The sequence below is a fragment of the Apteryx mantelli genome, chromosome Z (assembly GCF_036417845.1).
Source record: "Apteryx mantelli isolate bAptMan1 chromosome Z, bAptMan1.hap1, whole genome shotgun sequence".
NCBI classification, from domain to species: domain Eukaryota; kingdom Metazoa; phylum Chordata; class Aves; order Apterygiformes; family Apterygidae; genus Apteryx; species Apteryx mantelli.
Genome location: NC_090020.1, coordinates 44540443 through 44552663, shown reverse-complemented (window position 1 = coordinate 44552663; position 12221 = coordinate 44540443). Strand labels below are relative to the sequence as shown.

General features: G+C 39.5%; 1 protein-coding gene across 1 annotated transcript in view; it reads right to left on the bottom strand.

Moving 5' to 3' along the window:
• MCC (MCC regulator of WNT signaling pathway) overlaps positions 1-12221 on the bottom strand; it is a 193135-nt gene that overhangs the window by 26597 nt on the left and 154317 nt on the right. Inside the window, exons 8-13 of the mRNA XM_067316540.1 lie at positions 10785-10931; positions 10361-10450; positions 9586-9734; positions 7755-7895; positions 6610-6710; positions 3965-4148 (exon numbers count right to left, since the gene is read on the bottom strand). Coding sequence (XP_067172641.1) covers positions 3965-4148; positions 6610-6710; positions 7755-7895; positions 9586-9734; positions 10361-10450; positions 10785-10931 — 812 coding nt within the window. The remainder of the gene's footprint in view (positions 1-3964; positions 4149-6609; positions 6711-7754; positions 7896-9585; positions 9735-10360; positions 10451-10784; positions 10932-12221) is intronic.

Here is a 12221-nt window from a genome sequence, read left to right as displayed (position 1 = left end):
AAAGCTGACAGAACTAAAATAATGCTGTCAGTACCAAATCCACACAACTTGCTTGAGTGTCTGCATACAACCTCACACTTTAAGGAATGCATTTGATACAAAGCACACATAGGCCCTTCTAGGTGAGTCTTATGGCTCAATATCTGAAACAGCACAGTGCCAAAAGATAAAAGCTTTTCCACAGAAACTGAAAAATACTCCAGCCAGCTAAAATAGAAACAGCAGTATTTTTAGCTAAAATCAGAACACCTTGGTGAAACCACGCTTCTTCCTTCTGAGAATAATTTGCTCCAGCAATGAAGTGTTACATAGATGACATTAAGATATTTATTGGGATATTTCTAAATAACTTATTTTCACACTTCAGCCAAGATAATCCTGTATGTCAGCTACTTATCTGAAATCTGAGGTGATTCTGACTGGGAGATTTAGCCCTGTGTTTGATTGAGTTTAGCTATTTAGTGGTCCTAAGTAATACTGAAAAGAATTCCCTTTGCATATAAGAGGCCAGACTTTTCCTCCATGAATCCAGATATAAGGTTGGCGTTACTAGCATTGCAGTGAATACAAAACACCATTTTCAGTCAAAACTAGAATTGCAGCCTTTCTCTTTTGTTTCCTTCTTTTTCAAGGTGCAATCAGTCAAACCTCGTTGGCAATGTATGTTCCATGGTTAGCTTCTGTCCATTAAGACAATTATGACTTCCTACTATACCACAGAGCTATTTTTATTTTCAAAACTGAATTGGCAACATTATTGTGCTGCTGCTGTTGCTGCCAGCCAAATGAGTTGAGATGCTTGCTATTATTTTTATTCACTTTACTAGTAACAACCTCTGTGATGCTCTTTCATTTCATTTCAGTTGCTCCCTTTTACAGTCTTTAACCCCTTGTCACCGGTGGCCCTCTGAGCATTTGTTCTCAGTAATGCGTTCAGTGATTTGACATTCAGAATCTCATTTGAAATGCCAAAGCTAAAGATGGGTCAACACTTCCATTATAAGCCCCTATTCTACAGGGCTTCAAACAGCAGGGAGAATTATTCATTTGTCACAAGTCTCAGTGAAGGAGAACTTTCATCACCTCCCTCCCTCCCTCTCTACTCACTCTGGTTACAAAGAAAAAATGTAGCAATACATATCTGCAACCAAGAGCCCCCACACTAAAATAGTTATGATAAAAGACCAGCCTTGCACATTCAGAGTATGTTTGAATCACATAACGTAAAATGTTTTAAGTACAGTGGTCCCCTAATGGTGGCTCACATAGCACTCTTCGCTCCCGTTTTATAAACTGCCAAGTTCTTTAAGACAAAGGAAAAACATGAAGCCTGCAGGAACAGCTAGAAATCCAGAGTCGGACGTCCTATCTCTGCTTGTATTGCTAATGCGGTGGCAGAGGAAGGGAAATGGAAGCCACCAACATCAAAGAATCACAGAAGGCCAGAGATCTGCAGCAGTGGGAGATCTGTCCAGAGCAGCAGGGAGCCAGCTGACAAGGGAGCACGCGGGAATGGACTGAGAGAGCTGGCAACATAGGCAGGATAACAACAAAAAGCATGAGTAGGCTCCTGGAGACAAAAACAAAGAAAGAAACAAAGGCCAGAACGACAGGGAGAGGAGTTAAAATCTTCAATTTTTTTTTACACCCGGGATAGAACGCTTACTGATGTAAATACAGAAGAGTGTGTGCCTTTTGAACCAGCACAGCTTTCCATCTATGGACTGACACAATGATATCATGTGTCTGTGAGCTTAAGAGGGGATGCTTCTCTTTTGAGATAGGGTTCACAGCAGGGAAAACACCTCTATCATGTATCATTTGACCACAACAGAAGGAAAGAAAAGAAGGTTTGTATTATATGGAGAAGCTAAAGTTTCAGAAGTATTTTTCCTGGTATGTGGACTTAGACAAAGAAAAATTACATTGTTGGGGAGGTTGGGGGGTTGAATAAGGGATGATCAAATCAGGAGGTCCATATGACAAACTTCTGACTTGCTGGGTGTCCCTTGGATAAGTAAGGGCAACTTTTCCTTCTCAGGTTCCACACATATCAAAGCAGATAGCAGTGGTTACCATATTCAGTACAGTGTCTTGCTCCATGCCAGAAAAGTTTAGCCTGCAATGATGACTCAAGCTAACAGATTTCTCTTGCATATGCAAGCATTTTCTTTTGCATTTTTACATGCCACAGTTTATACTGATGAAATTTGAAATCCACCCCATTTTAAGCATACTCTGCTGAAGCTTCATCTACTCAAAGTATTACATGCACACATACGCATATTGCCAGCCAACCACCAGAAGTTCACTGTAAACAACGAGCAGGAGGGACGATGTTCCTCTCCAAACCCACACACTTCCCTCATCCTCCCCCTTAACAAAATGAAAATGAGGGTCAATAAATCAAGGACTGTAGAGACTGTATTCCCACCAAATACTTTTCAAAAAAAGGCTGAAAACCCCAAACAAACCCCCCAAACCAGAAAAAAACTCCAATATTTCCCAGTTCAATCCTGGCAACTAACTTAATTGTTTTAAAGAAAAATAAATTATGCATTGACTGTGTACCAGAGAACTCATAAGAAAGAAAAACACTGAGGTAGTTATAAACAACTGAAAATGAAGCTTTTAAATAGAAGAAGGGTAAATAAGCTCAGCCTAGCCAGAGGTGTTGCCATGCATGGCCACTTACAACATGTTCATGTGCAGGTGCACACACAGCATAAGTGTACACGCACTAAGGCAAGTCAAGTATTCAAAACAGCTTTGTATAACCTTTTCCTAGGCCAGTCAGTACTTTGGTACCATGACTGACTGATGTGTTACTAGTGCAGATTGTGTCATATTAATTTCTGAACAAAAATATTACTTTCTCGGACTGACAGTGCAGTATTAAAACTTCTTTGGCTATTTTTTTTTTAAATTTTATCTCCCATTCGAATCTCATTCCCTTGGATTATCTTTTTTCCTGATTTTTTTTTTAAGCTATTCCATGCTAGTCAACAAGGCAGGAAATAAGATCATTTGGAGGAGACGGTGGCAAGAAGAGGAAATGATAAAGTACTAAAATAAACTTCTAAAAGTGTCAAAAAAATGACAGCATTTGAATAAAAACTGGCTCAAAGACAGAATTAAAACAAAGTTTTAGAGTGAATCTGAGAAACCAAAATAAATTTTACACAGAAAAATGTTTGTCTACATTTATCCAGGATGCTTGCCAATTTTGTATCCACACATATTCCCCGCACAGAGTACAATTACACTGCAGGCAGACAAAGACTCAAAATGAAGCTGCTGGCAGATGTATTTGAACTGGAACACTTCCGCAATAATAGTTGATTTAAGTTTTATTATTTTACAGGTCTTCAGAAATACTGCAATATCCAGGCCTTTCCTGGAAGAATCCACTCAGTCCCTCATGATGCGTGTTTGCCATTCTTCTTGCAAAAAGAATAGCATGGGAAGGAAGAATTTTGAGGGGTGCAAAGGGAAAGGAGAAAGGAGAGAAAATGGTTCAAGATGAAATGGCTGGGTTTGTGACATTTAGAAAACAATACTTGAACACTCCAAAAACCTAATGGAAGCACACTTATGATCTCTGGCTCTGTAGATTTGTGCTGCCCTTATACAATAGATGTGAACAAGAAGTACATGCTCCAAGTTTCAGCGAGACAGCAAGAGAGTCACTGGGGTAAAACAAATGTAATGTTTTTACCCTTTATGATGAAGATCAAAGTTCAGACTCATCCATTTGCAACAAATCTATACAAGATCCTTCTCGCCTGGAGTTGCTCAAAGTCTAAAGACAATTGGAGCACTGAGGCATGGTGACTTAGAAAATGTAGTTAAGAGTACTCAGAAGACTGAGGTGAGGAAGGCAGTTCAGCAGATGGAATGCAACATAACCTTCAGTCTGAAATCAAACGCTTGGGGATTAGGAAAGAAAATAAGTCGCAGTTACCTCGTGTGGCTGTTGGACGACAGGCTTTCCCAGGGCTGCACACTACAGCCAGTGACTGCATAGGCTCCCCCGCAGCTCCCATCTAGTTTCATCAGCAAGGCTTTTGCTGCATTCTCAGCTGTCTTCCTGCAGTCATGAGCTCTCTTAAGCATCTGGGTAACGTTTTCATCACCTGTTTGGTCCCCTAGTTTGCAAGTAAACAATCTGTTTCAGATCTTTGAGGAGGGGGATAAAAATTAAGGCAAGAATAGACATGCTTCCATGTGCTTTCAGTTTATATCAAGAGATGATGATAAATTATCAATTTGTGATGTAAAAGCAGCTTCACTGCTGTGTGAGCATCAGTGATAATCGGGCTTCTGGCCACAATGCATCTCCCTCCCAGCCACAAGATCCAGGTATTTGTTTTAAGTCATGTTTTACCTTAACTAGCTTGTCTGTTTGTAATGATATGCACTGTGGGTTAAGATTAGTCCAAGATGCTCAAGATAATAATGTACTGGGAAAGCACCAACCTAAATTACAACTCTTACTTCCATCAGTCCAGTGATATTTTACAGTGTGGTCACTTGCAGGGCCTTTGCTCACAAACACCTTCACCTCAGCCCTAACAGTTTGCCAGAACACCTTCTTACTGGTTACCTTTCCACCTGTAAGGACAGCTTTGCTGCTCAGAAGCAGCAGCTGAACTTACAGAGTTTACAGTCCTGCATACTAAAACAAAAGAAAACCAGCACTGGTTAATTAATTAATTAATTAACTTGCTGTAACTTGCAGAGTTTCTGCAGAGACTGTGCAGCTACTGAGCCATCCCTTCAGCAGAGGCCAGGCAGAAAACACCACAGTTACCATTCTTGTAACTCTGACTCCAGCTGGAGTAAAGTCAGTACAGTAAGACACACTAGTGGCTACACCGAAAGGCAGAACAAAGCTACAGTATATTCACAGTTCACTAAATACAATGCAAAGGTGTCAGAGAGCATAAACAAATGACAGTTTGCTCGATGCCAGACTTTCATTTAATCCTTATTCAAATCAAAGACTATTTACCCATACTTTGCACTTGCTAAGTAAACTGTACGCATTAGAAATAACATTAATGCAGAAGAAAGATAGTGAGAATATTCTGTTAAGAGCAGCCGGTTGTGCTCAGCTCCAAGTGATGCAAAAGCAATTCCCAGGCATTTTCTACTCACATACGTTGCTACAAAACTTGACTGATCTTCAAACCAAAAATATGATATTTTATCTAAGGGTTCTAACCAAAATTCACTGTGAAGTAAAGGTATGTAAACCAAACATCAACTTCCCCCAAAGTTATGTAACAGGAAGTTGGCACCATTATTATCACAGGTCTGTAACTGATAATACTGTAATTAAGAGCTGTTGACAGACACCTATATAGAATTAAATTACATCCTCTCTTTCATAAAATGCACGTGGGATAAAGTCCTGCTCATACCCAATATACTTCCCCTTTCTGAGATTTCTTTGTCACCTGTGTAAGGAGAAAATCTAAGATTACACTCATTTTTGCTAGCTACCAATCTCTTCCAGCAGCAAAAGCTCTATAGCACATTTTGGAAAGGAATGACCAGCCTCTGGAAGAAAAGCGGGTGAAAACCCCAAACATCCACTCTGACATTTACTCCATGGCCCACTGTGCATGGGCAAACTCACCTAGGCAAAGGCTTGCCCCTAGCACTAGAAGAGATGCAAAACGAGCTGCACGGTAACACCACAGTGACCGTGGACTGAGTGCATCCAGCCTCCTGAAGCAAGAGGCTGAACCCACCAGCCCTGTGCCTCTGATGCCAGATGGTCATTTGGGCTCTAAAAGCTTTCAGTTTACATTTCAGTGATTGCTGAGAAGCTAGTGCTATAAATTACTGTCTCAATCAGGCTGTTACCAAGTCTCAGCACAGCATGAAAAGCTAAGCTTTCCTCTCCAAAGGTTTCCCCACTTCCTAACCCAAGATTACTGCTGCTACCTCCTCCTATCAGGAAGAAGAATGAGACTATAAAAACCGGATTAATGTTCAATGTGTAAACGTGTCATTCTATTAGTAAAATGTAGCCAGCAGTAATGTGAAGTTCCACACAATTTAGAACTACACCTATAGAAGTGGCTTAATCTATTACTTGGAGAACAACATACTCAAAAAACTTAGTCACAAAATTAACTATCCACAAAATAAAATTAACCCAGAATATGGAGGTTGATATCCCAGACAACATAGTAAAACATCATGTAGAAAGTTTTAAAATTTCAGGGCAAAGTTAAACTGTAGGGTGAAAAACTAGAGCCTCGTACTGCTCATGAGTATAGTTTAATCATTCCACTCTGTACAGGCGAAAATGCCTGCAGCAGCCTCACCATAGCCAGAATAGGCATTCCCTGTAATGGCATACATAGGTTAATTGAAATTGCTGGTAAATTTTATGAGTTATTTCCCGTCTCTCCCTTCCTCCCCCTCCTTTTTGGGTGTGCAAAAATGATTTACTTATTCAGTTGAAAACAAAATAGACCAGAGAGCATTCTTAAGTGGTGGGTCATGAGATGATTCACTATTGCAACTAACTCTCATGAATGCTAATTGACATGCAGAATCAAATTTAAATAAAGTGATTCATTGACATCTTACCAACAGAACCAACACCTGCAGCTCTGAATTGCCCAAGAATGAGACTCTGCTCACTTTCTGCCAATGCCAACAGCAGCTCATATGCTTCTATGCACTGTTCACTAAAAGAGAAAGTAAACCACAGAAAACAAAAATCACACAATATTTGCAATTTAGACAGGAAGAATGTCTGCAATCAGCAACAAAAAAGAGGTAGCTGATGAACTACATGATTCCCTACTGCTTGTCTGGTAATAGGGATATTAAATGACATAACATACATAGCTTCTACTGCAAGCATTCAAAAGTCTTTCCTTCCATACGATGGTCTCAGATTGGCCTTGAGTAATGTAACAACGAAAAGCAAGAGAGGGAATGATCTAGTGTGAGGTGAGCTCCGGGAGCATTGGTGAAACAGTCAGTAATGTGACTGATGGTAGATGTTATTTCTTTGAGAAACAGTCTTTTCAAGCCTTCTTACTATGCCAAGAAACCTTAGAAAAATACTTGTTTCTCTGTCCTGGCTACAATATTTTCCTCCATACAAGACAACAATTACTAAAGACAGTTGTGAGTCACTTGTTCCTGTTGCAGTCTAATGTTTTCAAAAATATACACATTACCGCACCTATTTGTAATTTACATTTCCTTATAATTTGCTCAAGGCTGACAGTAACAGAATACATTCCTTAAAAGGCACACAATTTGTCCTAATGCCAGAAGTGCCTGCTCCAAAATACTTGCAGCAGCAGGAGTCAAGTGACACCCTCTTTTTACACAGATTAAAGCAAATTTAGACACTTGAAACCAATACCAAGCAATTCACCCACAATTCCCATCGATGGCATATAAAGTCACTTGAAATTATCTAGAGTAAAATGGTATTCCTTGGTCCACTGGCCTTGTGAAAGGTGCCTGAATAATGCAGAAAACCTATGTCTCACGACTGGATTGAGTTCACCGTTGCTGCTGAACTAGGGTTGAGATACACTTGTACCAATAACTTCAGTTACATAGTTTGCCCAGTAGTTTAACCAATGGGGCATTTTTCAGGGAGGAATTAAAGAGTTTTAGTACAGCACACTAACAATTTCACTCTCTGAGACCTCCGTCAAGTCTTCCCCCTCTCTTTCTCTGGCTAAGACATTCTCTGTGTAAGTACATACCTGTACTGCAGTGCAAGCCTGAGGGCTGTGGCATTGGACTCATACTTCCCAACAAGCATGCTCATCCGCTCAGCGTTGCTCTTGCACTCCTCCAGTGTTATTGTCAACAAGTCATTCTGGGATTTCAAGTGTTCAATGCGGCTGTAGAAAAGAAAATAATTTACAGCCTTCAAGTTTAGCTTGCAGACACTCTCTTGAAAACTCTAAAACAATCATAATCTAAAACAACAAAGACCATTTGGTCTATACATTTTTTTTAAATGACTACAGCAAAATCTAACTGTTCCATATCTCCCAGCAAGAGCCAAGAGGATACTCATTTCTCTAGGACAGCCTACTTCCTTCTGCTCCTCTCCTTCCCATTAAATGCAATCAATATAACATTTCTCTGTGAAAGAGCAGCAATCAGAGAGCTGTAGCCTTCTTTTGAAGCCACAAGAATGTATGGGGCAGTTATCTTAACTTTTTGCTTTATCTTTCTGCTTCCATTCCTCCCTACCTGCTGCCACATTTGCTTCTTGTTTTAAGTGGGGGTGTGGAGCGATCATGAGGCTGCAAAGATGCCCCCTCTCTTTGGGGCATCCAGAATGACTGTTTCGCTTAAAGTAATATTTTAGTCATGATTACAGAGGCAACTTCCAAAATATGAACTGAGTTTCAGTGATGCAATGAAATCTCCAACAATTCTGTCAAACAACAGCTCCTATCAGAACTTAGCTGCAATATTCTTCTCAATGAGGTTAACTATGGACCTGAAAACAAAGCTTCAAAATATCAGTATTACTGACTATTATCATTGCTGGTAACTGCAACACACACCAATGGACTATACCTAATCATCAGGGTTGGACATACAATGAGGGCAAGCAGGGAAATGATTTCACAGTCTGGACAGTAACTAACAAAGAAATCAGTATCATCCACAACTCTAAAATCACTAACTTCTTAACAACCACAAGGAAAAAGAGAAGGGCTAGTATACCACTTCTTTAGTGATCAGAATAACCCCCCAATCTTTCTAGTTGCTAAAACTCACAGCTGCTTCAACTTCCTATCTTGTCTTTGACACCTCATATAAGGATACATGCTGTCAATGCAAAATTGTGCAGTGCAAAAAGAAAGAAAAAAAAAGATCACATTTTGCAGCATTACAAAAACATGAGCTACAAATCAGGAGATACTGTATTGATTAGACTAAACTTGAGATAGTAGTGGAAAAGAGAGAACTTGGAAGCAGGCTGAGACACAGTTCTCGGGTTCCTAATCCACAGTTTTGATCCTCTGTGCTAAGCAGGATATGAAGCTTTGGCTAAGATAGAGCTTATTCAGCAATTAACAGCAATATTTTAACTACAACCAGAAAGCTACAATCTTTCTTCTGCTGCCAGAAGTCTAAATATATGTATTCCACACCAACACATATCCGTGTGCACTCACTGATACAGTTAATGCTAGAATTCTGTTTCTCCAAGAGAAAAAAAAGTGAGCTAATTCTAGAAGGATGAATAATAAGTTATAGGATACCTTATTTTTAACACTGATGTGCTTTATGAAAAAAGATGTCATGTCCACTTGGTCAGCCATAGCAAAGGACACTCCACAGTGCAGATGATGGTGCCACGCTTGAATAGTAATATATGGCTAAATTGTCATACCGATGGAAAGAATCCTTAGCGTGTACTTCAATCACCTGTTTCTCAACTCCATTTTATGTTTATTTGCAGCTGTCAGAGTTGAGCTGGGACTCAACTACGAGCCGTACAAAAAGCAGTAACTTCAACAAAGCTAACAGCAGACAATATATTTGAGCATATCTAACTTTTCATCTTACCTGTTTAATCTCTCTGTCTCCACTTCAAACTCTCGGATTTTACTTTCGGAGATAGCAGATCCATGTGAATACAGAGTTTGGAAGATTTCTTGGATATTTGAGCAGTCTTGGAGGGAATGTGCCAAGTGTTCAGCCACACTGCTAGACACCTGCACAGGATAATTAATAGATCATTGTGAATGGATAGCAACTGGATTCCTCCCATAGATTGGATTGACAGCTGAGTTTTTTTGGATGTACTTACTTCAAGATATTCATTATTCAGTTTTCTCTATGAATTTTAAGAAGAATAGGACATTTACAGGTTTCTGCTTTGAGAAGTTACTTTGATTCAAAATTCTAGCTAACCAAAAGTTGAAGTTCACCATAGATATAAAAATGTTAATATACTTCCTTGAAAGCTAAGCAAATGTCAGACCCAAGTTGTTCTTTCAGTGAAATAAATATTAACCTAAAGTAGCAACACTGTACCTAAATTTACACTGGCATTTCAGAGCAGAATGCAGTTCTCTGTTGATTTAGAAACTGTGGAATGCAACTGAAAAGCCTTTGCTTGGTGAGTAATATTGACTCTGTTTATTACCCCCTTAAAGTCATTCAAGGTATGATTTCTAGCCACCATGAGTTCTTAATGCTGGGTGAAATACTCTGTTCAAATATTTTCTCAAAATAGCCTTTAAGTTAGCTCATATTTTTAGAAAAACAACGCTGCTTTTAACAGAACACAAGTCATATTTAGAAGGTAGCATGCATGCACACGTTTATTAGTCCTTACTCCTATGCTGCTGATTTCTGATCCTAGGACAGGTCTGTCAGACGATGAAGACTCTGATCTTGTCTTTGACAACTTCACTCTTTCAGCAATCTAGAAGTCAGAATGCTGCACAAGTTACACAGGACACCCCATACTCCATGCACATTATACAAAATACATCAACATTTGTTCACTGGCTACTTTTGGAAACCTTAAGCAAACTGCTATAGATTGATATCTGTGTTGTAACTGAGAGATGTAAAATCATTACTGCTTATCTCTTTCTGCAGGTCAAGTTCATGGGCCTGCTTATGACCCCAGAAAACTCTCCTGGGATTCTAGACGATATTTCCCAAGTAATCACATGCCCGCAGAGCAGCTGTGCAAAATGAAACCCATTTCTCCCAGATAATAAGAAGCATTACTGCAATACACAACAGCTTACCTTGGCTATAGGAATGTCATTGCTACTGCTGCTTGTGCTCAGTTCTCCAGTACTGGGGTTAATGGGTCGATTTGCAGAAGTGAGACGACTTGGGCTGGATGGACCTGTTGCCTGCACACTTTGTAAACGTGTTTGCAGTTCCCGAACCTATAATAAAACACAATATTCTGTTTTCCCACTTTTACGGTTTAAATATTTCAGAAGTTTTCTCATTGTCTTGCCAAACCTGATTGCTTCTGGCTTGAGCACAGAAGTTGTATTTTGCCCTGTGGTGGCTGCAAAATTTTCACATGGGGAGGCTGTTTTAAAATCCTATTTTTATTTTTTTTTAAACTATTTCCAATCTGTAAAAAGGCAAATGCAATGCTGCAGAGTAATTACTATTAGTTCCAGCTTGCTTTATATAACCCCTTCAGTGCAGCAATACTATATGCATAAAAAATATTTTTGGCAGGGGGAGGGGGGAGCTAATGCTCTAGTCTAAGATTATGATGCCTAAGTAAAACAGACAAAGATCCAATTCTTAATGGAAAGCTCCAATGTGGAAGAAACACCTGACATAAAAATATCACAGGATGACTTCATCGTATTTAAAGGCCAAATACACTGAAATTTTAATCATGCTTTCAAAACTACAGTTAAGTAGAGCTACCAAAAAGTGAGTACTACATGGACAAGAAAACACTAGGAAAGCGCCCAACTAAGTTTGCAGAAGGTCTCTGTAACCATACATTGCAGAATGCTGCACTCATAATATATCAAATACTTGTAGAACTGATGTCAAAAGAGCTCCAGGACTAGAGGGGGAAAAAAAGGCCTGCAGGAGCCAAAATGTATTGCTGAGTATGCAATTACAGTGTTTACCTTGAAATAATTCTTAATAAGCAGAGAATAAGTTGTCTGCTTAACACCACAGTTATGCCACAAGGGAAAGTTGCAGAACTCATTTTTCCCACAGAACTAGTGTCCTGGTATCAAATAAAAAGCATGAGGAGGGAGAGAAGGGAGAGGAAACCATTTGCAGAGGCAATTTCCCTGAACACTAGAATGTTTATGTTAATATGAAAGTTTCTGTGTGGATTTTGCTAGAACACTGCAGAACAGAAATGGTGAAACTTCACCAGAAGTCCAGTGAAACGAGAACAGAGTTCAGCCCACTTGGTATCACCTTGTAGCATGAAATACAGCTGTGATATCTATTTTATAGAACAAAGCGGGATCTTATACTAAATATAATACATTTATGCAAAGAACTGATTAAGCAAGCTGAAACTCTCAGTCGGAGATCAAAATTAAAGTGGCATTAAAGCTTTGGGCCTTCCTCAGCTATAAGCTCACTGTTAGTGCTTTGGAGATCAGTGTTTGAAGAAGTGGCAGTCAGGATGTTCTCTGCACAACTTACACAGATCCCTTCAAGGTACTGCACTGAGGCAGGGG